A 27,399-nucleotide genomic window follows, 5' to 3' on the forward strand; every position below is an offset into this window, starting at 1 on the left:
ATACCAGCTAATCTACTGACATAATATATAGTGAGTCAAATATTTAGTTTTGCATTAAATCTAAATCCAACATTAGAGCATTTCCTCTTGATTAAAAAGGATAAAATGTAGATGTTATTTTATGCTCCAGTTCCCACGTCTAATTAATGCTTAACATTCGGAGCCATTTCTGACATTACAAATGTATTAGCAAACATGCCAAGGAAAGGGGGGGAGGCACAAGGGAAACAAGTGCAAAATCTATATGCTTAATTCATATTCCTCCATTTGCAGTGGCTAATATGTTATTGCAGAGACTATTTGCAGACACTTGCCCTCCCAGTGAACAGTTAACTTCCCTGATTGCTTGTGTAAACAGTCTTCTAGATCTGGAGACAGACATTGTAAGAGAGCACATAGCTAATTTAGTTTTAGTATCATTAGGAATTAAAAGCAGGACATTAATAGATTCACAGTAAATGTTGGCTAGGCAATACAAGCATTGAATGACATGACTATTAAAAGCCTTAATATTTGTGAGTGATCATATGAAAAGGTTTTTCAGAAAGTTTATTATCTTGGGAATAATATGTACCTAATTAAAGAAAAGATTATTGCTGAGATTTTTTGTATCATATATTACTGATCTTAATGGGCATGAGGAAATTCTGTTTTTAGATGGATATATATTTATAGGCTAATTACCTACTCATATCTAGAAATAGAATGAGACAAATCCTTAACAAATCACTGAAATATCTTCATTCATTATGCATTATATTCCCAGTATTATGCTTTACCTGGTTCTTGGAAGGCAGAAGTTTGAGAAATGTGTTTTATTGTCAAATGCTATGACTCTAGACTCTTGTAGTTTCAAAATACACTGCACTGTAATTGCTCCTTTTCTACAGAACATGTTTTAGAAAGCTTAAATGCAATCCAGTTCTGTGTAAGACAGCATGAGCTCAACTCAAATGAAAACAGAATGAAAGAAACAAAATAAGTAATCACCTACCACCGTCATTTTAGGAAATGTGTTCACTTATTGATTAGGAAAAAGGTCTCGCTAGACTGACACTCCTAGCTAAGTCTGCCACATAAATCCATATTAAGTGCAACCTGCAGGATTTGGTACAGCTCATGCTACCAGATAAATAGTTCTTCATACTCTGAAAATAAAGTGAAAAATCACTGAAAGATTCAGAAGAAAACAAAACAAAACAAAACACAAAACTAAGGTGAGCTTAAAAAGATGGACCTCAGAATTACATACGTATTATATTCAAGAAAATTACACCCTGACTCTTCTCCACTATTCTATTCTGCAAAGGATTCTTGTAAATGTATAGCCATATATCAGCATCTGTCCTTCAGGGTGCAGGTTAGGAGATATTTGGCATCTAAGAAGCTGCATGAACTTTAATGCCTGTCAAACACCTCAAAAGTCATTTACCAACAGCAGCGAGGCAGCCTCCTCCAGTGCACAGGTCTGTAAGGGAGAGGAGATTGCACGCAGAAGTGATAGTCTTATACAACTCACTCTTTTGGTGGGTAGTTGCTTTTATTCAGTTTCCTCAGTTTCTTATCTCAAAACCACAAAGACCTTAAGCAAAACTATGGTTCAGAACAGTTCTGCAAATACTTGGCCCTGGGCACCTTCCTGAGCTGGCTATTCCCAGAGCTTCTCTCTGCAGGACTTCCTACTGTACAGGGCTGTGCTCAGAGGAGAGCTCCCAGGCTCTCATTTCCACCAGGATGGCTCTCCTGGCCTGCTTACTAAGTAGGAAGTCAACCCACTGTTGATAGCAGCTATCACCAAGAAATGCCTTTGAATCAGTGTTTAAAATGGTTTAATTGTTCCTGTAAACAAATCACAGCCGAATCTGCTATCATTACAGAAACTGTGATGGTAAACCAAGTTGTTCTGGCTCTCCTCCTTCTGAAAATGGGTTTGTGCTATTTAAACCTGAGAAAGGTTTCAGTACCGTTTTGGACAGACAGGTTGATCACAATAACACTGGCATAACAGACTTGTCTGGCTTGACAATACCAGTGAGTCATGGAGTAGCTCTACACAGCTCCTACTCTTTCTGCCCAGTTCCACAGTCAATACAGAGTGGTGCAGGACCAAGACATCCCCCTCCCCACACCCTAAAAAGGCAATAGCCAATCTGAAAAAAAAAAAAGAAGAAGAAAAAAAACCCAGACCCTGAGTAGTTTTACAGTCTGAAAGACCTAAATGGATGTTGTCTTACTGAAAAGGTGGGTTTTGTCTTTTTCATGCCACTGTTTGTGTTACAACATAAAATACCTTCTGGCACCTACCATAACATTAAGGAAGACTCCCTGTGAATGCCCTAGAATTTGGGATTGATCTTATAATTTACATCAATGCCTTGTGCAGAATCCGGTTGCCAATTTACATAACCTCACAATGCAACACTAGCATTTTCATTTGCATTGCATTTTGCGCTTCAATTAAGGTACCTAAAAACCTAAGTAACAGGCATATAGGTAGTTTGGGAGCTACTGATGTATGGCAACTTATAATAGATAACTGCGGTAAGATAGTAATTATATTTCCTGAGAAGTTTGGAGGCATGTGCTCTCAGGTTGGGGAACTGGCACCCCTCTTCATCCGTGCTATGTGCTTTTGTTGCTTCTTCGTATTTTGACAGTCATCTTTGACTCCAAAGAGACTGTAAGTGGTACATGGGTTGGCAGAGAACCAGAAACAGCCATCAGTGGGAATAACCCCAAAACCTGAGAAGCCCTGGTGTTACTGAATTTGTTCTGAATTATTTCTCAACTACTAATACCCCATCACTCCTTTGTGAAGAGGAAAAAAAAAAAAGCAATTCTTCCTCTATCTCTCATTCTGGAACTTCATTCGCAACCTCTTGTTACAACTTTGCACTGAGAGGAAAACATGTCTAGCTCTTTTTGAGAGTTCACCAAGTTCTTGTGACTGAAGTCACATTGCTTGCAAGAATGAAGAAATTCATCCCAGACTCCTTCTTCTGCAAGGAAACCAGCTGTCTTTCTATGAACTGGTCTAAAAACAAAACAAACAAACAGAAGTATGCAAGGAAGCAGAATTCTTGCTATGTAGGTTTTGGAAAGGGCTTCGTACATTACTGTTGACTGACCACCTACCTTTTCTGGGACAGTCATCCTGCAAAATGAAAATGTGTCAACCTGGAAGAATGTGTTCATGTGATGTTTAGAAATATGTAAAATGCCCCACATTACTAGCAGTGCTTATGTCCATGCTGCATGCACTGTGGCATATAGAATCTGGGAGGTGCAGGGCAAAGGCCCCCATCAGCAACTTCCAAAGTAAGAAGGCCAGGCACAGGAGCAGTCGTTCTTGCTGCTCTGGGGTCTCCAGAGCACCATTACCTTGTGCTGCCATGTTGGCGACCATAGCATCTTCACAGCATGGGGCTCCTTCCTCCGCAGGGATGCCAAATGCTCTCTTAGTTTACATTTATCCTTAAAATAAGCTCTGTTTTGTGCCTGGCACCGACCAACTTCTTACATTTATATTTGAAACAGATTTAATGTCAATAAATTGTGATTTTCTTCTTCCATCTTCCATCCGCTTGATAAGGTTTGAATATTTAGACAAAGCCTTAAAATATTTAGAAGTTTACAGTTCATTTAAGCAAACATAAAAACACATTTCTTATCCTTCTTTGTCTCTACATACCTGGCGCATGGTAGTCATTCAAGATATCTCACATGGAGAAAGCTTATTCGGATGCTAAAAATATCACATGTTTACACTTGTAAATCACCATTAGCAAATGATTTTCCTAATGCTTTAGACAATATAGTAGCAAAGTGCAGCTGCTTCAGCCAGAATGGTATTTTAGTGATTTTTAAGAACTTAATGAGATCAGGTAATTGACTAGTGAAGCTAAAAATTTTACCTTCAATTAAACAATCAACAGCTCCGTACATCAACATAATCATCTTCGCCCCTCCACCTCTCTGTTATCAAATCAATATGTGGGTAGCAGTTGTCTAAGAAACCACTTCCTCTGTGCTTCTAAACCAGTGTTCAGGACCCATTTTAAAGCATTTATTCAATCAGTCTGGTGTAATTTGCAAATAATGGAAAGTATGTAGTAATGCAGATTCCATAAGCAACTAAGGAAAAATAAGGCCTTAATTCATTTGTTATTTAATGGCATTATTTATCCTACATTTGTTCTGGTGCAACCAACAAATAACTTAATACTCTATCTTTTAAAATATTATCATGTGTGCTTCAGTTGGCAGTGCTGGATGTATTGATTATGTATACAGGAAATAAGATTGTACAGGTCGTGTTAATGAATCATGTGACTCATAGTTCAGGAGACAGTCATGAGGCAAAAGTATCATATTTGAAAAAAAATGTATAAGAACATAAAATAATTTTGTCAGGAAACACCTTCCAAGGGCTATATTACAACACAGCAATCTCATTTTGGAGTGGTTGATAATGAATCAATATAAACTGCCCTCCCCAACCACAACTGTGAGTGTAAGATATTTAGTACTTGAAGCATAGGGAACTTCTGTTGTCTTGCAAAAGATTGTGAAATTGAGAAGTCATATCCCACCACACGTTACATTCAGAGGAGTTCTGGTGTCACGTCACCTGCAGACGTCTGTAGCATAATTCTCTTCTCTAGCAAAAACGTTTGTTTCCATCTGCAGGTAGCATATATATTGTGACAGCAAAAATAGCAGGCAATGGTTAAAAAGGAAGAAGAACTGCAGTGCAACGTGGAGATGTTGACATGTAAATCAGTGATTTTCCAGTGTAAGGTTTTTTTAATTAAGGCATAAATATATCCTAATATATGCTGATATTCACCACCTGCACTTCCTGCGAGTACGCCCTGACCACCCAGACACTCCCAAAGGTTGGGGGGGGGGGGCATAGCTGGTGGAACGAACCAGAGCCGAGCATGAACAATATTCATTACGAGAGTAGCACTGGCAGAAAACGGGTGTCTTTTATTCAGCTATTGCAGCGTCAGCATTGTCTTCTCATACCACAGTACGGGAAACTGTGAACAACACAAAGACTACCTGCATGCACTTCTGACCAAGATTTTCAAGAGTGACTAGTGATCTGATAGGGCTCAGTCCTCAGCTTCCCAAAAAGAGTTACCGTAAAGGGGCGTGATTTTGGGGAAGTGCTGTACGTCTCCTGCCTGCTCACGGAGGTGAGATCCAGCTGGCAGAGCCTGCCAAGAGTGGCCATCTCTGCTGCTGCCACTATCGCTCCTGCTCCACTGGATAAAAATAGGCTGCTTCATTCAGGGTAAGGTGCTTATAAAGCGTTATTGCACCAAGGAGGCAATATTGTACCAGGCGCAATACCAGTGACTGGGCCAACGCTGCCTGTGTCAGCCTCCAGGGCCAAAGCCAGAGAAATGGGTTTAGCTCGGCAGGGCAGACCCCCTCCATCTCCTCGCGGCGGGGGGGGAGCAGTGCTGACGACTAGTTTATCTCAAAATCTTACCGGGGTGGAAAGCTACAGTCTGATCCCTGCCAGACTGCCAGGGCAGTCTTCACCAAAACAAACTTTACCCAAAACAATCACTTGGCAAATTTGTCTTTGTCATTTGACAAACTTCAGAAGAAATTCCTGGTTTGCTCCACTGCCTGCACCAGGATGCCATGGGGGCCACCGTCCCATCCCGCTCTCTTTGCCTCTGAGCCCCTGAAGCCTCTTCTACTCACAGCACAGCTCCTCCTTGGCTGTTCCCACCCTTAATTATACAGCTCAGTGTTTGTTTTCAGCCAAGAGAGCAACTTATTCACAGTTCCTGCCCACATCTAACTGGCACTGACATGCTCAGAGCCAAATTTAACCCCGTGTCTTACTAGCCAAGGAGCCCAGAACCAACCAACTAAAATCCCTCAATCAGCAAAACTTTCTCCGATGTGCCAGCAGAGCTCCGACACCCCTCAGCCAAAAGGAACCAAGTTAGTGCAGACCTTTTCTTTAAAGTATTACCATCCTTTAAACTGCTTGCACTAACATGGGCTATTTTCATTCAACGTAGGTTTGGAAAGGGCTTCCCTGGCAGAACCAAAAGAGGTGTGATGACAACTGGGAGGACAAGTCCCTGGAGAGTAACCTTGGCCACTGGCCCAGCCTTTTGCAGAACTGGGTCTTTCTATACCTTAGGTCTACAACAGGTCTGAGTTGCTCTCTGATTGACTCTGTGTGCTAGATTAGGTTTTTGGCTGGGTAAAAGCGTTCCTTCTTACATCGAGAAGGAAGTGGAAGAACTGATGTGTATAAAGCAAAGTTACTTCTTCCCTTTTTAACCTGTGATCTTTATCCTGGTAGCTGCAGTAAGTCATTGAGATACAATTGCATGGTAGTGGCCAGTCCTGACTCATTTCAAAAGGGCTGTACCCCCATGTGGGTGTATCCTAGGCAAGTACTCTCTTTCAGTAGGTCTAGACTAGGATAAAAGTTGTGTTTTTAAAGATATTAGCTAACGCAGCTTGGCTAACACGTTTTGAAACCTTGCATAGATAGGACAAGTCAAATGCTAAAAGGTGTTAAAAAGTGTTTGCTAAGTCATTCTAAAAATACAACTTTTATACCTGTCTAGACAAAGACAGAATACTTTTTAAAATGACATGCCCATGGGAAGTCCCATTGCAACAGCCAAGGAGAATTACAGCATAGGAAACAATCAATAAGTTTCTCCACACAGGTTTTCAAAGCAATGGCACAGATTGACACGCGGGGAAACCCTGAAGGCTTTGTCTAGACAGCAAGAGAAAAAGATTTTTTTTTTAGTCGATTTAGTTCAGTCAGGCCCTCTTTTTTCAGAAGTAGAACTTACTAAAAGTCTACTAAGATAATCTTCTGCTCGGTTTTAGCAGGTCATAGTCTAGGCTCCTGGCTGACTGTAACTCAGCCTGCTAAAATCATGTTAAAAGTATTCAGTCTATGTGTTTGTCAGATGGGATTTTTAGTCCTTAAATAAGCTTGATTAAATTAGGTCTCCTGGAAATGGCCCCTTGTCTAAGACTGATGAGATGGCAGCTCATTTTCCATGCCAGTTCAATCTTTTAACCCAAATAATTTGCCTAAATTGTACCAACAAACGCAAAGTTCAATCTGTCTTTAGCATTAGTATTTCTAGCTGTGAGCACCGACTCATTTCCTACAGGCCACCAGACAGCAATTGGTTTTGACTTTGACTTCGTTTTTACTGAAATGTACTCAAACAAAACCCTCGATCTAATCTACTCCTTTAAAGAGCTACTTGAAAATATCTAGGCCACATGCATGCACACATACCCATTGCAATAATTGTCTTCTACAAAGTCAGCAGATAAATTCTTAGTCATTAATACATATCCTTATACTGCTTTGCTTCTACCAAGCCGACTGGAGAGTGAACAAGTTAGAGTAACAGTTTCCTAGAATTGTAGTAACATCTTTGACATCTTAAACAATACTTTCAGGAAAGAAAAAAAAAGATTTAAAAAAAGGGAAAAAGTCACTACCACAATTGAAGAACAAGCATGAGCCCAACCTCTCTGACCCTTTAATGTCAGGCCCTTTTTAATATGGGGGAAAAAAAAAAAAAGGACTATTAGTTCTAGTTATTATTAAAACTTAATGACATGGGTGGGTATCAGTCTGGTAGGAAAAAAACCTACATCTCAATTAGTCCCATTAGAGATTATGTCTTTATAACATGGGTGGGTATCTGACATTCAGGGGATAATTCACAAGTCACCAACTGAATTGAAAGAGTCCACCAACTAATGGTTTGCTGGTGTAACTCCAAGTGACCAAAATAACACGGTCTGGACTTGCTTGAGATTCCTGGGTTTTAGTAGTCATTTGTCAATAGCTCTCAAACAATGGAGCTGTGAAATGGAGCCACTTAAGTTATCATGATGAGGCTTTTTCACGATTGTGTCAAGTTTTTTTGGCCTTGGCGTGCACCACCTGGAATATTTTAGAAATACACATCGATCTCCTGTTTTGAATAAATAGGAAGAAAACAAATCTCCTATGTTCATAAGGCCTGTAGCCAACAAAGTCCATGATTTAGACTAAGGCAGAGACTTCACAGTCGGCAACAGCTCTTTGGTAAACAGTTGTCACCTACAGACCTGGACAAAATCTTTCTGTCCTTGCTAGGTCCAAACCACCATTAACTGTTAATGGGAAGTTAAACTGAATCAGATCAGCATGCTCTGACCTGCTGTTGAAGCTTATTTCATGTTTTCAGCACTATCTTGAAACTTCCTCGTGTGCTAAAATAATGCCTTTAAAATCTAAGCTTTATATATACATGTATACACATAGCTGAAAGACAATAGTCCCCGTGCTCAGATCTTTTGTCTGTCTGATTTTTGTTGTCCTCTGAGAAGACACCTAATAGCAGATTTCTTCGGGGCCTGGCACCATTTGTTGCTGTCCGCTAAACTGAGTGGTAAACCCTCCGCTTACCCGGCATGACCAGAGGAAGGTCTTTTTCAGCGAAAGCAAACAATTAGGAGCCCTAAGTTATTATTTCCTATTATTGTGCAATAAAAGAGGCTCTGGCCATTTCAGTGTGAAGGATTAAAGTCTCCGGGACTGCAAACATCGTGCAGCCCCTTTCCTCCTCCCCCGCGCACCACGGAACCACTCGAGGCTCCCTCGGCGAGCGCAACCGGGCTGCCCCACGCGTGTCCCGCCCGCGGGGCACGGGGGGACGACGACACTTGCCCTGCTCCGCGCGTGGGCGGCCTCTGCCGACCGAGGGGGCGCCCGCCCGCTCCCACGGGTGACTTCGGGACGGGACCCCCAGCCGCGGCTGTCCCCCGGCCCGGGTCAGCCCGGGCGGCCTGCGGGGCCGGCGGCGGAGCCCGCTGCGGGCGGCGGGGGAGCCGCGCTGCATAAGGAGGCAAAGTACATCGGCGGCTGGGTCGATATCCTCCTCTCCGGCTAGAAACAGTTCTGCATATCAAAGGCCGACGAACCTAATGGCTAAAAATATAAGTACCTGACCCGGAGGATTAATCACACACTGTCAGGCTGAAATTGGTGCAATTCTTCCAATCATTAACGTTTTGCTTACAAAAATGTGCTTTTGTGTTTGTTTTTCTGCTAAATGATAACCATTTTCAAGTTGAATCGGCTGATAAAAAAGTCGAAAACAAGACGGGAGTTGTGCTGGAAAGGTCATACGTGCTAGTTCGGCATGAAATAGCCAACAGGCAAACAAATAGGAAAAAGCAGGGTGGCACGGAAGGGGCTCGAAGATTTTACCGAACGGTGTAAAGTGCTTTGGCCGGTTTTCTCCTGCCGAGGAGAAGAGCTCGCCCGCCTCGCCGTGGGCATCCCCACGCGGGTCTCCCCCGCTGCGGACGCGGGCTTTGGGCGTTAGGGACCGATGCTGCGGGGGGCGGGGGGGCATTTCTGACCGGCGGCTCAGCCCGGCCCCGCCGGCGTGTTTTGCCTCGGTGCCGCGAAGCGGTGAGCCCCCCTCCCCGGGCGGGTGGGTGAGCAGGGGCATCTCCAGAGCCGAGCCCGGGTGACAGCGCTCTTGTCACCTCTCCCGACGCCCTGGAAATCCACATCCCCGCGCCGGCGGCTGCAGACGATGCATCTGCGCTCCCCACCTGCATGGAGCCGCCGAACGCCCTGACACCGCCGGGAAAGCGCCTGGCTTTAACGAGCCCGGCTTTCCGGGACCCCGTTACACCGGCCGGGACGCAGACCCGAGCCGTGCCCCGGGCGGAGCCCCCACCCCTGCCATCGCATCGGGCCCGGCAAGTCTTTCAGCGCGGCTGGCTCCCGGCTTGCCCCGGCCGGGGGATGCCGGCGTCGCCCCGCGTGGAAATGGGGTTTACGGAGGCCCCGCACCCCCCGGGCCGCCGCCTGTCGCCCACACGTCGCGGCGGCTGTCCCACGCGTGTTCCCGTCCCCGCGCGAAAGCACAGCCGTAACACGAAGCCGCCCTGAAGAGGTAACGCCGGTTTCGTGCTCCCCGACCTCGGTGGGGACAGACAGACAAGAGAAGGACAAATGGAAGGGAAAGGGCCGGAACGCCCCTTCCGAGTGCCCCCCGCCCTGCTCCCGGGACACACACACCCGCCCTCCCGCAGCTCCCGCGGCTCAGCCCCGGGGACTCACAGCGGGCTGTTCCCGTCCCCGTCGGGACCCGGGCTGAGACCCGCGACAGAAACACTGAGCGAGAGGAAGACGCGAGGGATGGAAGAGCGTTTTGCTCCCGAGCGGAGCCCCGCTGCGCGCTTTCTGCTCCCGACGGCGATCTCCCTGCCTTGCGCGCACCGCGGCTTGCGGGGCTGAGGGGTCGGCCAGGGGCTTCTCCCCTTTCCCGCCCTGCACGAACGGGTGGCAACGGAACCTCCCCGTTTACCTTATGTTTTCGGGCCCCGCTCCCGAACGCCCGTTTTAAAAGAATAAACCAAAGCTAAAGCCGCTCAATTATTCAGAGGACTCGGCTGCTGTTTCTCGAAGCGTTAACCTGCTCAGACGCGACGCACCGGCTGCCCTAAGGGCCGCCCCCCCTCGCCAATCAAAATAGTCATTTCTTGCTCCCTAAAATCCTTTCCTGGCACTAAAAGCCTCCGTGGTACCCGGCCGAGGGCACCGGTCCCCTGGGTGCTCGCTGCGGAGCCCGGGACACACACACACACACTGACCCACGCGGGTGTCCCCCCACGGGATGTCCGGTCCCGCGGGCATTTCCCTGCACCCCCGGGCTCCGGGGTCCTTCCCCGCGCCCCCGGGCCGGCATAATTTCAGAGAAAGGCCGATGAATAACCACTGTTGACTCAGGTGGGTCAGCGGCTGCCCTGGCTGGGGTCGATGCCCGGCCCCGAGCAGGCACTGCTCCTCCTCCGGCCCGCGCCCCCCCGGCTCCCCCAGGGTCGGGGCGAGCCGGGGGTAAACACCTACGCTCCCAGCCGGGGCTCACACACCAGGCTCTCCTCCTCCCGCCGCAGAACCCTTTCCCGTGCAGGCACAGGTACAGGCAAAACCAAAAGGTGGGGTGGCAGGCAGAAAAACAGGGAAAAAAAAAAAAAAAAAGAAAAAGCAGCGAGCCCACATGAGATCCCCACAATGCGAGGGTGCCCAGAGGGCTGCAGGGTGGCTGGTGACCGGCACGGTACTGGAGGGAAAAGCCCGATTACAACACACCTGGCAGGGGGGAGGCTTGGGATTTCTCCTGCCAGTAACTGGATGGCCAGCATGGCGGGTGGTGCAGAGTTTAGTTTTATTTCACAGACAAGTCCATCAAAAATTAAATACCAGGGTTTGTTTGTTTTTTTTAAACATTGAACAAATATGTACAAAATATGAACAATGTGAGGTATAAAACCGCAAGACTTTTAAAGAAAACTAGTATGTACAGAAGCAGATACGTATACAATAGGCATTATCTTCCCACGGCTGTGTGCCTCACTTATCCCCCACAGCTGATGCCAGCTTCTCTCCTGCAGCAGGGTCCTATCACTCCCTGCATTTTCTTCTCAAATACAGAATCTGTTAAAAACAGCGCTACAGATTTTCAAGGAGAAAAATACGGGGTTTTTTTTCCTGCAAATGGAACCATCCAGATTGCGGGGCAAAGTCCTCAAAAGACTGAGAAGGCACATTTTGTCTCACGCAAGAACAAAAATGAATCTGTCCGAAGACTCTACCTGATGAACGGAGGGATGTCTCAGTGGAGAGCACCATGGCAGGTAAAAGGGTGTGAGCATAAGGCACTTGTTGGGATGGTCAAATCCCTCCCTATTTCACAGAACATGTTTCTCTGCTTGCAAAGGGTGTTTAAATTAATCTATTTAAACTACATTTGTTTACACATACAAAGGGCTTAGTCCTGCAATCCATACTCATTTCCACACTACCTAGGGAGGAGTTTTGCCTGATCACCACCAGCAGCTGATTCAGACCCCTCCGTGAGTAAGGACAGGGTGCAGTATTATATTCCAGTTAGAACACCGATTAATGTACAAATATATCTTACAAATAATTAAATACAAACCATGTTCTTTTAACCAAATTAGAGATCTGCCAAAAAATGGACTGTTTGCGGAAAATACATCTTTCTTTCTCTGCTTATTATAAAACGAGTCTATTTGGTGGTGGGTTTTTTTGTTTTCCTTTCAGTGGAACGGTGAAAGTTTTCTCCCGTAGCATAATGTTCTTCCAAACCAGCCCCTGGTTGAAGTGCAAGCCGACTTAGGGTCCACTCTCCGCATGGGGCTGTTAGTGGGTAGGATTGTAATAGCCTTTATCGCCTTCAATGTCCACTTCTTGATCAGAGTCGTCAGAGACATCTGACTCCAGGTCCTCCTGCGAGGCTGGCGAGGGGGTGTACTGCGAGCCGTCCAGGGAGACCTCCTTACCCTTCTGCTCGGGGGTCGGGCAGCTCTCCGGCCTTTGGTCGCTGTGACTGTCAGCACCTTCCACTTCTTCTTTTTTGGCGGCCTGGGGGTTCTCCTGCAATGAAAGAAGCCTGCTTTATACAGAAATATGGCCCACAGAGCCAGGAGGCCTGGGAATTCCAGCTGTGCTGGGTGTGGGAAAACCACCCTGGGTTTCTTGCACGAAAAGGCAGGTGTCTGCTATACCTCCCCAGGCCTCCTGCCTATAAACCTGCCCGAGTGGACTGGGGCCGGGTGAGGGCTCAGCCGCACGCAGGGGCTCAGCTCTGATCCCACTCCTCGGCAGCCACAGGGGCCGCTGCCGTGAATAAAGCTCCTTGGCGATGGTTATCGCAGCCACTTCAAAAGAGTCAGGAGCTGCCCGAGCCCAGGAACCTCTGAACTTTTGTCTTTAGCAAAGCAAATGTTTATTATGAGTCTACAAACACCGACACACAGCTTCCTCCTGCCCTGATCTTTCTTTAATTACACCCAAAAGCAAAAGGAAGGAGGCTGAATCCATCAGTGGCCCAAAAGCAAATGGGGAAAAAAATTACTAATTAAGCTAAAACTCAACATTAAAGCACTCACCATTAAAAACAAATCAAACCAAAACAAAACCCCGTTTCCAAAGGCAGGAGTAGCCCTGTGTCAGCAGCCATCTGGGGAGCCCAGTCCCCTAAGGGGGCATGGAATGATACTCTTTAAAAGAAAGCAGGCAGAGACACGTACCCATGATATAACCGTGCGGGCTTGGAGAAATGGATGCGACTGAATGAAAAGGAGGAAATGACTTAAAATGGCTGAGATCCCAAGCGAGCTCTCCGGACACTGCGGCGCAGGCCAGGCCCTGCCAAGGAGGCACCACCGGGACCCAGCCTGCTTCTTGCCGAAGCAAAGGGATTTTATTAAAAAATCAACTGAAGTACGGGTTAAGCCAGGGGGAAGGTCACAGAACAAATACATCTAGAGCATGGCACTGTCGTTAGTTTTCTTATTATTTTTATATTAAAGGCTGATTTACCAGTAAAACTCGACAATCCACGTCACACTTACTGAAGCCAGACTCAGGCCACAATGCAGGGATTTTTCACAAATCTTTGAGCCAAGGGGCCTCGACCTGGCCGAGCCGGGCAGGACTGGGCCCTCTGGGGCATAAAAAAAAAGATTTATCTGCTTGAGCACAATTTCTAAGGGAAGGGAAACCGCTTCAACCTCTGAGCCTCATACACTGTAACTACTTGTAAACAAAAAGTAAAAGCTTCTCAATTTTCCACGCGGCTCCTCAAAACAAGCAAGGCGTTTGTACCTGCCTCTCCCAACGTTTGCAGAATAAATCGACTTGTGTTTATTAAGAGAGGGCGATTTAAAAGACCAGTAAATATTCTTCTCCAAAACAACTAAGTAATTTACTGACAATTACTTATCTTCTCCACGTTAATTGGCTAAACAACATATGGGTTTACAAAACAATTAGCGTGGAGTTTTAATAGGCGGTGTGTGAAAGCCGGGCATAATTGATATAGGAACAACATTAGGAGCTTTTAACGTTAGTGCTGCCTGAACGAGCCCTCATGGATTCCAGCATGACTATTTGTCTTTTTAATCAAGGTGAAGAGGTTAAACAGCCTTTCAGATGACTTCTGCATACAACCTGGAATAGGCGAGCACGGCATAAGATAAGACAATTAAAATACTTATTTCTATAGAAACGGAAACATCCCCGTACCTGCTTTAGACGCCTCCATTTGGCTCTGCGATTCTGAAACCACGTTTTGACCTAAGCAACGACAACGAGAGAAGGCACGGGGTAGTCTCAGAGCTGGTAAGCGCCAGGAGCCTTACCCGAGCCACAAAGAGAAAGCAAGAGCCAGCCCCCTGCCCCCCCCCCGGCCCCTGGCCGGCAGGGTCCCCGGGAGCGGTGCACCCACAGCAGCCGCACGGCAGGGGCCAGAGCGGGGCCGGGGGCTGCCTGGGGATGCGGTGCGGTTCCCCGGGGTGCGGGCACGGCCTCACCTGCCTCTCACTGAGCTGCAGCATCTTGGCCAGGCGCTTCCTCTCCGGCGGGGAGAGGTATTTCTGCGTCTCGAACTTCTTCTCCAGCTCGATGGTCTGGTCGTTGGAGAAGCGGACCTGCCCCCCTTTCCTCTTGTGCAGCGGCCGCTGGATGAAGGGGCTCCACAGCAGCGGCTTCCCTTCAAAGAGAGGCACAGCGCCCAGGGTCACTGGCCGGCCGCGGACACGCCTGCCCGGGGAGCCCCGGCCTGGAGACACGCTGCGTCCCGGGCCCGCTCATGTCCTTCGCCCGATTTTATTTCCCGCGGTCCCTAGCCTGATCTTTCCCCTCCTCTGATTTTACACCTCCGCTGAACAGAGAGACCAGTTAAAGCCACTCTACGGGCTTTGGCAACATTTCCGTCAATGTGTTTCCTGTTGGTCTATCTCGCAGAAAAGAGAGAGAGGAGAGAGAGAGAAAAAAAAAAAAATAGGCAAGACCTTTGCTTCCTTCTGCTCTGTCGCTGCGATGCCCCAAAGAAACCGTCTCCGTTTCTCTGCACCAGCGCCCGGGTCCCCGTGGAGAGCGGGGACACTGCGGGGCCCGGCCGGTGGGGTTGAGCTGGGGGGGGGGGTGCGCCAAGACGAAGGCACGGGGCCCCCGCCCGCTTCGGGCAAGAAGCGCCCCAAGCCCCCCACCCCCGGGCTGGGGGCTTGCCGCCGATGGCCGCGGGGCGCCCGCCAGGCTCAGCCCCGGGCTCGGGGCTGCGGTGTGGGGGGAGGCGAGGCGGTGCAGGCAGCGACACGTCGGGGAGGCAGCCCCGCTGCGGAGCGGCAGCCGCGTCCCGGGGCCGGAGGCTCTGGCCAGTGCCACTGAGTCACTCTGTTTGTCTTTCTGCCTGCACCCTTTGAAATTTGCTGCATTGTTTTTCAAGATTTTGCTTGCGTCAGGCTTTAGTAATTCTGGTGCAAAACAGACTCAAAAAATAGGAAGCAACTGGTTATTTTAGCTGTCATAAAGTCACATCCCACACAGAGGAAATGAACAATATCAGAAAAACGGATCCCGGCTATCAGAAGTCGAGTGTTTCCTGAATTTGTCTGTATTGAGGATGTCGATAAAGTAATCAGCAATGTGCACGACTCCCGGGGAAGAGCCTGCTTCAGGCGGCCAGGAAAACACTTAACAGCTTCTGAAACCAGATTTACTCCTATCGAGAGCTCAAGGTTTCCTGTATGAACGGAAAGGGTCAGCCTCTTTCACTGCACAAATGTGGTGAGTCAGGTCCAGTTTTGCAATCACTAAGAACAAGTGCTGCAGCCCGGGCGCGGGGCTCAGCCCCCGCAGCGCGGACGCTTCCCCCGGCCGCGGGCGAGAGGGGGCCGCCGGGGCCCCGGCCCGGCCCGGCCCGGCCCGCCCCGCCGGGGAGCCGCGGGGGCCCCGGCGAGCGGAGCCGGCCTCCCCACTGTTTTTCAAGTCATCCGCAGGAAAAGGCTGAGATCTGCCATGCGATCTCCCAGCACAATTAAAACTCCCCACCAAAACCACACGCGACATTACTAAGGACACTCTCAGAGTCACTTGGTTGAAGGAAAACAAATCTGAGTCACCGCGGCCGCGCACTGTGGTCTCGCTGCCAGCGCCGGAGCGCGGCGCGTCTTTAATTTACTGTAAATCAGACGGGGGCCGCAGGGAGCCAGGGGGGAGCGCAGAGAGGCGGCGGGGCCGGCGGGAAAGGGGGGCACATTTCAGTCACTTCCCATTCCCGCCCCCCCCCCCCCAAGCCCCCGACGGCGGGACGAGGACGGGGACGGGATGGGAGCGGCGCGGCGGCAGCCGGGGAGGGCGGCGGGGGGGCGCGGGGGGGCGTGCATGGCTTACCCAGGGGGTCCTGCCGGATCAGGGCGTGCGCGTAGTCGCCGACGGCGCGGGGGAAGGAGTAGAGGGGCCCGGCGTAGGCGCCGGTGCCGTAGGTGGCGGCGAGGTGGTGGGAGAAGGCCGGGTGGATGGGGGTCGGCTCGTAGATGGGGGTCCGGTACGGGGACACCAGGCTGGTGAAGGAGGAGTTGGGCGACGGCAGCGGCGGCGGCGGCGGGGCGGGCAGGGAGTGGGGGGCCGGGGCGGCGGCGGGGCCGCGGCCCAGGATGTCCTCGATGTAGAAGGGCGTGGGGTGCGCGGGCTGGAGCAGCGGCGTGGGCGCGTACAGCGGGACGCCGACGCCCAGGGTCGCCGCCGCCGGCGCCGCGCCCGGCGGCTGGTACTGCATGGCGCGGCCGCCGCCCGCGCACCCCCCGCGCCCCCGGCCGCCCCTGCGGAAAGCCGGCCCTCGACCGCGGCGGCTGGGTGCTGGCACCGCCGCCGCGGGTTTCTCTGGGCTCGGGTTACCCTTCGATAGGTTTCTATTGGCGCGGGGCGGAGCCCGCGTGGTCTCTGTCCCCTTCCTGCCACGGCTCCGTCTAGCCAATGAGCCCGGCCAGGGAAGGGGGAAACCACCCCCCGCCGGCAGACGCTCCCCCCGCCTCCCCGAGCAAACTCCCCGCGGCGCCAATCAACCACCGCCGCGGCCCGGGGGAGCGCGGGCAGCGGGGCGCGATCGGCCGCCCGCCCGGGCCCCGACGGCACCGCGCGGGGCGGGGGGGGGTGTCTGAGGCTACGGAGCGGGGGCCCGGCGGCACCGGGCGGGGGGCCCGGCGCTGCGCCCACCGCCTCCCGCTCCTCCACGCGCGCCTCGGATTTCGGGCTTCCCCGCGGGGGACAGCGCTGCCTCCCCCCCCGCCCCCCCCCCCGCAGCGTGGCCCGGCCCCGGACTGAGGGAGGAGGCGGAGAAGGGGGTGCGCGGCCCCCTCCACACACGCTCCCTCCCCCTCCTCTCAACGGAGCTCGGCGAGCCCCGCGGACCCTTGGAAAGGCCCCCGCGGGCGCTCCGCCTGGCTGCGCGGACCGGGAAAGGGGCGGGGGGGGGGGAAGCCGCGGAGCGGGGCCCCGCAGGCTCCTGCTCCGTCCCCCAGGACTGGGCCGAGAGCCCCGCGGGGCGCGGAGCCGGGCGCTGCCGGTAAACGGCGGGGCGGCCGCCCCCGGCGGGGCAGTGCGCGGCGCTGGGGACCCGCTCTCCGGGAGCCCCGCCGGGGGAGGCGGCGCGGCGGCCCGAGCAGCGCCACCTGGGCACCGTCGGTTTAATTCTCAAAACCCGCCGGCTCTTCCCTCCGGCGGCGGGGGGACGTGCGCTCCGTCCGGGCGCCGACGGCTCCCGGCCCCGCGGCCCCTCGACGACCGCCGCTGCCGGCCGGACTTGGGGGGGGGGGGGGGGCAGCGACCCCCGCTCTCCCCGCGCCCCGTCACCCCACCCTCGCCCCGACGGCGGCGGGTGGCGCCGCCTTCCCCCCCTCCGTGGGAGCGGAGGCGGCAGGTGCCCCCTGCGCGTTCGCGGACCCCGCCGGGTCGCCCGTCCCCCGTCTCCCTCACACGCCCCCGAGCTGACAGCGAGCACGGAAAGCTGTTAAGGAACAGCAGGTGCTGGTTTAACTTTCTTTTTTTTTTTAAAAAAAAAAAAAGAGAAGGTCTCCAGTTCAAACCCACGAAGATCTTAATAACTGAGAGGCTCAGAGCAAGACGAAAGGGTGTTGGTGAAATGGAAATATATATATTTTTAATAACATAGGGAGGTTGGGGGTTTTTTTTCTTTACATTGTTAACAAATGCCAAAACTCACCTTTAAAGCGTGGTCTTGTGTCTTGTAAATATCAGGTACACGTAAAGCGAGCTGACAGTTTTGATTATTTTTTCTCTCTCTGCTCAGTCTCCCAGGCATTGCTCTTTCCAAGGGGTTTAGCTAATGTTTTCATCTGGAAGTGTTGGATTTGCAGCTTGATTTACTTAATAAATGTACAGTAAACCGATGACCCGTTGCCCTCTGGAATAACGACGTGCATGATACGAGGCAGCAGTATGGAGGGCCCCCACAATATTTTACAAGCTGTCGATGCAAAATCCTGAGAACAAGTTTAAGCGAAAAGAAAAAAAACAACATGTTTTGCTGCATTATTGGAAAACAAATAAATAGAGGAAGAGATTATTCTTTTCTGACTTTTATACAAGCAATAGGCCTTGTTAAAAGGAAGTTTTAATGGCACAGTTATTACATTCCACTACCACTGCATAATCCCTAACAAGAAAAATGAAGCACTTAATTTTGCAGTTCTACAGCACCGCCCCTTTCAAATTCAATTGTTAGACCTCAGCCTTCCTCCTTCCACGGGTTGGAGACTATTAAATCCGCATTCATGAAATGTCACATTTATTGAACTACATAATTTTTTAATATCACTAGTGCAGGTTTTATAGTTGATTTTATTGTTTTTATGGCCATTCGGGGCTCTAAAACCCGGATTTTTTCAATGTTGTCCTTATAATTTTTTTCACACAGTCAGAACTAATAAAATAGAACAGTTGTGACTTTTTAATGCAAGGGGTCTCGGAGTTTCAATATTTTCACTCTGCTGGATACTAAAACCAATAAAAATACATGAGATTTTAATTATTTTCTGGATTAAATAAAACCTTTCCCTTTCTTTTGGAACATACATTTTGTTTGTAGTTTCTGTTGTGAGGGAGATAATGCAGCTTCGGATAAAATACATTATTACCAATATTGCTGCGATGAATACAGTTTTGACTGGATTTTAGAGTCTAACGGGCACTTAAAGTAAGGTGCTGTAGACACCACAAGATCAGCGCAACCAAGACAGCGCTTTAATATTTCTGTTATTTCTTCTCCAAGTTCCCTCTGGAAAGCACTCCAATTTATCTGAAAAACCTCGGGAGAGGGAGAGAGAGAGAGAAACTACACTCCATTCCCGACTAAAAAAACCCCTTCCACATTAATTTTCTTGGAATGCGCTTGAAACACCCCCAAGTTTTCTTGCTAATCTGGGGATTTCTGGAGGGCGGCGGGGCGGGATGTGTGCATCCCTGCACTGGCACAAGCTCAGCCCGAAGGGATCGGCTGGAGAACTCATTATTTTGTGTAATAACTTCGGGGCCCTGTCCTCCCCTTCACTTTCTGTGAAACCCCCTGCCTTCGAGGAGTTCTCAAGGAAAAAAAAAAAAAAAAAAAAATCAGGGACCCCACTTGTTGCAGGCGGCCCCGCTGCCAGCCCCGACGGCGGTGCCTGGGGAGTGGGGGGAGGCCCGGCTCCTCTGCCGCCGCCCGGGACGCGCTCCCCCCGGGGCGGACAGAAAAAGCAGCTCCGGCTGGGGAAGGCCGGTGCAAATACGCTACTTCGTGCCTCTCCCAAAACGGGGGGGCTGGCGGGGACGGGGGCGGACAAGCTCCCCGGGGGAAGCTGCGGGGGCCTGGCTGCCGCCGGCCCTTGCCGGCCTCCCCCCTAACGCCCCCCCCCGAGCGAGGCAGCCACGGCGGCCTGGCGTGACAGTGCCCCTGGGCTGTGCCACAAGCCTGGCCCAGCCACGCTCACCGGCTGCTTCCAGCCTATTTCCCTCCCCTTCCAGCCCCCGTCCTGCGTGGAGCCCGGAGCAGCGTTCCCCAAGGACGGCGCCCCGCAGGTGCCTCGGGTGGCGGGGCGGGGGGAAGCCCTTATCGGAGGAAGCGGGCAGCCCACGGGCTCCAGTGGGGCTCTGGAGCCTCCCGCCGGCCGCCGCTGCCTTCCTCCCTCCCTCCCTCCCGGTGCTGCGGGGAGCCGGCATCCCCGCGGCGGCGGCGTCGGGCCCCGGCTGCGGGTGGCCGGGTCTCCCTCGCCCCCCGGCCCCGGGGCGGGGGAGCTGCGCCGCTTTAATTTAGCGTTTATGTGTCACCGTGTTCGTGAGCGGCTTTTACGGGGCGGCGCTAACGTGGAACACCTGGACGGCGGCACCGGGGGCGCGCGCGGCGGGGGGGGCTCGGCTGCGCCGGTCTGTCGTCAGGCAAATGCGTTACGATAAAATAATAATTAAAAAAAAAATAAATCAACCCCCCCCCCCCCCGCAATGTCGGCAAATCAGGAAATGAGTGCTTCCAAAACCAGCGACAAATGCCAGGCGGTATTTCCACCGCACCCCCGATTACCAGTGATAAATGCCCCACGGAAGGTTTCTGATTCCTGGGGTGGTTATTCCGGGCAATATGTAAACTGGTCCGCAATTTATAAGTGAAATGAGTCTCGAAGCACAGAACTCCCCCCTTGCCTCGCAGGTTCTGTTACCACTAACATGTATTTTTTTGGCGTGGTACCTGCCTGGTTTCCGCTCTCAAAAATAAGAGTTTCACCCATAATAGCACCCTCTGTGACACTGCAGGCTTCAGGAGAGTTACACCAGAGATGAATCATTCCTAGCCGCAATAACTGCGCTCGGCTGTACAGAATTAGTGAGCAATCCAGCAAAGTCCATCTTTTAACAGCCGGAGCGGGCTACCAGCAGCGTCATCCCCTAACGCTACAGGGCACTTTCCAAGAGGATCCAGCCCGCAGCCATTCCACCCCTTCCCATTATTGAAAATATTTCAAGACTCTTCCAAGAGAGGTGAGGCCACAGCCTTGAACACCTTCCAAGGAGGAAATAGGAGGGAGTTCACCTCTCTGATTTTCCTAGCGCCGTGGAAGCCAGACTGCTCCAGACAGAGGCACTGCGCGTTGCGGGGTGATGTCAGTTGGTGCTGCCGTCTTCCAGATAACTCATCTGGTAGATATTCACTTCTCACATCTTCCTCCTCCTCACCGTCGTGATTTGATTTACTAGATGAGTTACAACCGCAATAAACATTAAGGCAGGTCAGTCTTAAAGGCATTCATTAGATGTAACAGAGCAAGACAAATCTTGGTCTAAAAAGGGGTGGACAACATATGAACTATTATTCTAGGCAGAGCTGGCAGGAGCTTATCATTTTCCATCCTACATCCCTATATTCATCTGATTATGATTTTGCCAAATTTAAATCATCCAGGTGGAAAAAATTCTGTTCTGAGGGAATCTGCCTCATGCTGAGTATGTTTAAGGTTTCAGCAAAACTGGTTTAGCTGTTTCTGAGCATTGGGTTAGAGGAAAGCAGATTTTTTCACTGGCATTTAGACATCCTTGCCTTGTACTGAAAACCTGCGGTGCCCCACCACACGGGAAGCTTCAGGAGATGAAAGTGCCCAGCAAGAAGTCGGCCGGGGGTTGCCTCTTTGGTCCTTCCCTTGCTCTTCCACTCAGAGCTGTGGTTTACAGTCAGGTAAAATAAAGATCCTAAACCTCTGCAGAGAGACGTGGACACCTCGGGAATCTTTAGGCCATCCATGGGTCTGATTTGGCTCTCTGATGATTTGAAGAGCTTTTGTTTCTTCGCACTGAATATTTGTGGGTATGAAACATGTGCTGCCATCAGCAAGTGCCCTTTTCCTATATGCTTTCACCAGCTCTGCGAAGAGGGAAAAAAAAAAAAAAAAGCTACAGAAAAGCTTTAATGGTGCTTTTGAGTCTTGTCAAGGATTTCCAAGCCAACACATGCCAGACGCTCAGGGGAGCACATTGGTAAGGTGCCTCCATTTCCTCTGGCCCCCGATATTGTTAATATCTCTTCTGGGACACCTTGACTTGCAAAGTGGGATATGCAAGATTTATGGCTCTGTGGTAAAAGGAATGAACACATGGTGCCATATTATAAATGTAGCTTAATACCGCTTTCCTTCTGGACTGGGCTGTCCTAGTGATTACCATGATACCAGCTTCTCTAAACCAGAAGTGTGACATAATTCACCAGTGTTTTTTTCTGAATTGCAAAGAGGCATCCTATGAAACTACGTAGGCTTTAATGTTTTTTGGAATGCACTTTCCTAACCCTTCCTTGGTCTGAAGAGTTTCTTATCTGACCATTATGAGAATGTGGTGAACAATGCTATGAAAAACAAAGCAATATATTGTTCCTTACAGGCTCATATTTCCTATATATCTGCCACCACAAACCATGAGCTATTTTGGATCCTGCCTGTAAGTGCAACTGAAAGCTGCTTGGTTAATTATATTTATTTGGGGTGATGGCAACTGTAACATGTTAAAACTTCTCTGTATTCTTATATGTTGGCTACACACATAAAGATTACACCCAAAAACACATATAATTCCCAGGGGCTAGATTGTCTCTCACATCTTGCACAATCATTTACGTAAGTGCAAATTGAATATAAAACGCTGCTAACACAGACTGCTGGCTACCGTACACCCACTCTGTGTTGATATAAATGACTATAACAAGATACCAGACAATGGAGAATCTGCCTGAACTACAGTGATGACAAAACATCTTTTTTTTTACAGAGTAATCAGAATACAAAATATTGTACATTTCAAAGAGGACTTGTGCAGCAAGATTTTTCTCTGTAACAGTTCCAATGGGTCCAAAGTACACACAGCTAAATTTGATGTCAGTAGGAATTAGGTATGAATAGGGAGTGTTACTTAGTTATTTTTGTTAATGTTTTCCAGAGCTTACACATTCAGTCTACATTTTTTAGCAAACTTTATCATTTTGGCATCAAAAAATCAATCCCTAGGTAAGTTTGTTTTATCTGGAGCTGATAGGCACATGCAGTTGCTGTTAATAGTCAAATATAGAAGCTTACAATAACAATCTAGCTAACTATTAATGGCTGTTTAACAGTGGAGTTAGAAGGATGGATCTGAAATCTGTCCTCATCTGAATAATAGATTGCTAGACTCTCAGGTGCAGAAACTCTTCAAAGGCTTCATTTCCATGCGTAGGAGCCAAAATACATGGACAGAATTGGCACTAAAAGACTAGAGGAGGAATTGCCTTAGAGACAAATTCAGAACTTGAGTAATGGCTTTGGAGCCCATTGAAGCTGACGATTTTCATAGGCAAATCATGTATTTTTTCATACCAGAATAATAGAATATGTCTTGATGGATCCACATGGAAATATCTCGTAAAATACAACATTAAATGGCAGAATCATTTTCCCTAAGGGAGATATCTCCCCCTCTTGCTCCTGCCCCTGAGCTGAGGTCTCCCTGTAATGGAAAGTGCATAGCCCAGAACTGACTGATGAAATGCGGCAGCATCAGTCGCAGATGGTACCCAGCCTCAAGTCTCTGAGTCCATAGGACCTTATTGTACCGATTAGTTAGTTCACTCAGTTAGTTCACACCAGAGGTGGCAGGAGAGTTACTGCCAGGTCTGACCACGCTACAGAGTTTCCTGATAGCGGCAAAATCTCAGTGTCCAGAGCGCTAGCAGCACTTTCAGCTACACAAAGAATATTTGGCACCCACCGATGAGGACTTCTGCTTTGTGATGGGGCCTCAGGAGGATGCCACATCCTCTGGAAGTGCAGCTAAACTGCCCCACTCCAAGTGCCGAATCGGGAAGGACTGACTTCTGAATTGTCTAGGTCTGCTGGCAGCTCTGGTGTGGCCCCTGATAACGCTGTCATGGAGCAGAGAGGAAACCCACATGATTTGGGAGATAAAGCAAAACCAGGATACTTTCCCCAGTCAAAGTGGAGGGTAAGGGCTTCCATTCAATGTGTGGGATATAGGAGCAATTGACATCCAACCTGGAAAGTTATTTTATTTTTACTGTTCTGAAAGCATACATCATTTAATAAACAGAGCCTTGCTTCAGCTCTGTATTCACTGTTGGCTGTCTAAAATGATGTGAGCTCAAGCTGGCTCAGAGGAAGTTGTAGGTGAGCATCCTGAGTGGGTCTTTGCCATGTCTGGTTTCACTCACCCTCTCCAGCAATAATCACCTGTCAGGCAAGTCACTGTTCAAGTCCCTTCAGAGTCTGGAAATAAGGGGAATGCTTTTGCAAAGCTGCGGGCTTTCCCATGCTCTATGTGTTTATTTCATAGCCTTTTGGGTTTTTTTATTTTTCTTCCCTGGAGTCTGGTTGGGAAATTTGCCTTGGTTGAGCTATCGTGTTTCTACGCTTTGCTTCTCTGTGTCAGCAGTGCTGGTCATGGAAACCTGAAATGCTTGTGCAGCTGAGAGTACAGCTCTCCTGGCAGGCATGAAGTCAGGCTGATAGCAAGGTGCTTTGTACCAAATATAATTACTCCTGAACGGAAACTGGGACAACAGTATATGCTGGGATGGCAATATCCACACCACAACTTGTACTCATTATAATACTTTTGGTAAAAGCAAAACAAAAAAATAAATCATGCTTGACATGAAAACAAATATGCTGATATAAAATCTGTATATATTTGTAAAATCTGTATTCAAAACATTACAGTTCTTTCCTAATACATTAAGGATTGGGTTTGACTAACTTTCAGAACAGCTGCTCTTTCTCAATCCTTTCTTAGTTTGACCATCTCATAATCTTACCTCATCCCAGTACTGGGGCCTGAAATTGTAGGTGCAGACATAGGAGTTTTAATGTTGCAGAATCTAAACCGTAGCCCAGATGTTTCCCTGAAGTCAAACCATGACATCAGAGCCAAACCCGATGCAGATGTTAATCCAAATCTTGATCTCTAACCATACTTTGTTTATTTTAAAATGCTTGCTTTAAAACATTATAGCAAAATTACTATTAAAAGATGCAAACTGGTGTCTGAATGGTATCCTCAGCAGCCAGGCAGGTGATACAGAGCTGCTGAGAAGAGGCAGCTGGACTTCAACCCAGAGCTTAGTGCTGCATCCTCGCAGATGCCTGTACACGGTTCAGCTCAGCTGCTGAATTAGCAGAGTAATTCAGAGGTAGATCTGCAGTCCACGCTTCTGCACCTACATCTGCTGGAGCAGGCACATGCAGGAAATGCCTGGAGAAGGAGCACTGCATTGGGGCTCCCCTTCCCCAGCACAGTCAGCAACTCCCCACCGTTCAAAGCATATCTGCTTCCAGGGACTCCAAGGCAGCAACAAGCAGGGCAGTTTGCAGGGGTCGTTCACACAATGAGCAATGAGAGACGTTATGCATGTGGGTCACATGCCAATCCACGTGGTTCTTCACATCAAGGTACAGCCGAAGATATAATCGGCATATGAACAAAAATGGGATCTTTTAAATCTGTTCAGGCTCACTGGGTACGTAGAACATCTGGAAAGGCGATGCGGAAAGCAGACTGCTCACCAGGACAGAGACTTCACAGACACTGTAGATCGTGGGGGAGACCCACTAATTACAGAATCATAATAGACCAAAACAATTCCTCGTATAATATTACCAACATGTACTAGAAATTAACTGGAGAAATATCTCCCTTTTAGAAGAACAGATTCTACACTGCCCTCTGTGTGGTTATGTGTTTTAAATTTGTGTAATCTGACTTTAGGAAATATATGCAATTTCAGTAGTTTTCTTACAAAGGTAAAGCAAATTAAAGTTTCAGCATTAATTAACATTATATAACAAATTTAAACTAAAGGTGGAGGTAGCTCACATTTATTCTTTGAAGAACATCTGACAGCCTGGGAGGAACTGGGTGAACCCTGCCTGACTTCTGCCATTACATTACCTTCCAGGAGTTTTGTTCTTGAAGAAAGGAGGTCTTCTACAGTCTCAGATGCACTGAAAATCTGACCATAATTAAAGGCAGGTTTAGTTGGACCATGATTACAGAATCGAGTCACCTTACCTTTAAAGATAAATAAGCAATTGAATTTTAGGATGTGCCTAAACCAAGCCCTCACTGCATCACTTCATTTCTGTGGCTTCCCAAGCTGCTTTCCTATTGGTTTTGTCTCTTTCAAATTACGTTACATTTCAGGTCAGGACTGAATCTATTGGGAGACATGACATTGCTCTTTATGTAGCCTTCATAGCACCCACCCGACACCTGTAAAATATTAAACCGTAAGAACATATGTTGAAGTCAGTTAGCCAGGATAAGTGTCTTCTATAGACAAATGGGTTTGTTTGGGAGAGAGCGCCACAGCCTGTCAAAGCCCCTGTCTGTATCACCAAAGAGTAAATTCCTAAAGAGTCAGGATGCACTAGATAACCATAAAATCACAGAAAGTAGCAGAAGGAAGTCATGTTGGCCAGGTCTGCCACACAGTGCACACTCCTCAAAACCCTGCTGCAGTTACATCTGTTGCAACCCGATGCTCTTTCATCTTCTGCCTGTTGCATTTTCATTCCATGTTGCAGTTGCATTTTCCACAGTTTTCTTCATATTTAGTTCACGTATGGGCTTTGGACACATCAGTCTCCCTGCCTGTGAGTTTCATGACATGAATAGCTTCTTAGGAGTACACAGAGACCTATGGATAAAGCCCCAACAGGATTAGTCTTTCCATATCTGCCTACACCCCAGCTTAGACCCAGGGTTGTGCTTTCTCCAGAGAATGCCTGCCTGAACCAAGGTCAAGGTCCTGCCAGCTTTGCCACAGACAGGAGCACAAATGGGACATGAACAGTGCTTCTGTCTGCTTTTGGGACATGCAGAGCAACAACTCCAATGGCACCAACTGGGCCTTTCTGCTGGGCCACAAGTAGGTGGCTCCAGCCCCTCTTCATAGTGTGGGCAATGGCACTGATGACTTTGTGCTCACACTTCTCTCCGCTGGGTGAGAGCATCATAACCTGTGTGCTCCTGCAAAACACTATGCGCTGAGACCTGGAACGCCCAGGTCAAACCCAGACCAAACCCAGGGGCAAGGCTGGGGATGGTGAAGTATTGTTATGACATTTTCTTTCTGCTGAGCCCGTCATTACTTACGCTGCTCTCTTTTCCCACACTAACCTAGTTCCGCTCGTTCCTGCAGGTTTATGCTTAAAATGTTAGTTAATAGTTATTATGTCATCTTACTCCCTAAGCATTGGTTAGCAAACTCTATGCTGTCAGCTCTTTGTAGTTTTTCTCATCAGCCAGTTCTTCTAAGCACATAGCTACAGTTGGCTCTTCTTCTCTGAACTTCCTCCAGCTTGTCTTCCTGGTAATGAGGTGCAGAGAACTGTGCTCACCTTTTCCAGATGCTATTGCGTGTCAGTTCCAAGAAGAGAGGCTCGCTCGCTCTTTCCCTGTGGTGCATCTCCACAAGAGCC

The 27,399-nt window shown here is 49.1% G+C and overlaps 1 protein-coding gene across 1 annotated transcript; it reads right to left on the bottom strand.

Annotated features, from left to right (window-relative positions):
* Positions 1–11,233: 11,233 nt before the first annotated feature.
* On the bottom strand, positions 11,234–16,785 carry HHEX (hematopoietically expressed homeobox). Its single transcript, XM_075026089.1, has 4 exons — positions 16,289–16,785; positions 14,428–14,606; positions 14,141–14,191; positions 11,234–12,487 (listed from the first exon to the last, which is right to left on the bottom strand). The coding sequence occupies exons 1-4, from the start codon at positions 16,671–16,673 to the stop codon at positions 12,254–12,256; spliced, it is 849 nt and encodes a 282-aa protein (XP_074882190.1). The 5' UTR covers positions 16,674–16,785; the 3' UTR covers positions 11,234–12,253.
* Between the last annotated feature and the right edge of the window lie 10,614 nt (positions 16,786–27,399).

This window comes from Buteo buteo, chromosome 4, assembly GCF_964188355.1.
Source record: "Buteo buteo chromosome 4, bButBut1.hap1.1, whole genome shotgun sequence".
Taxonomy (NCBI): domain Eukaryota; kingdom Metazoa; phylum Chordata; class Aves; order Accipitriformes; family Accipitridae; genus Buteo; species Buteo buteo.

What these genes read in the sequence shown, in the direction of transcription:
- HHEX (XM_075026089.1), bottom strand. Translation starts at nt 16,673, where the DNA reads ATGCAGTACCAGCCGCCGGGCGCGGCGCCGGCGGCGGCGACCCTGGGC. An exon ending in GATCCGGCAGGACCCCCTGG is followed by an intron (nt 14,607 to 16,288) that starts GTAAGCCATGCA and finishes CTCTCTTTGAAG; the next exon opens with GGAAGCCGCTGCTGTGGAGC. An exon ending in AATGGAGGCGTCTAAAGCAG is followed by an intron (nt 12,488 to 14,140) that starts GTACGGGGATGT and finishes CTTTCATTGCAG; the next exon opens with GAGAACCCCCAGGCCGCCAA.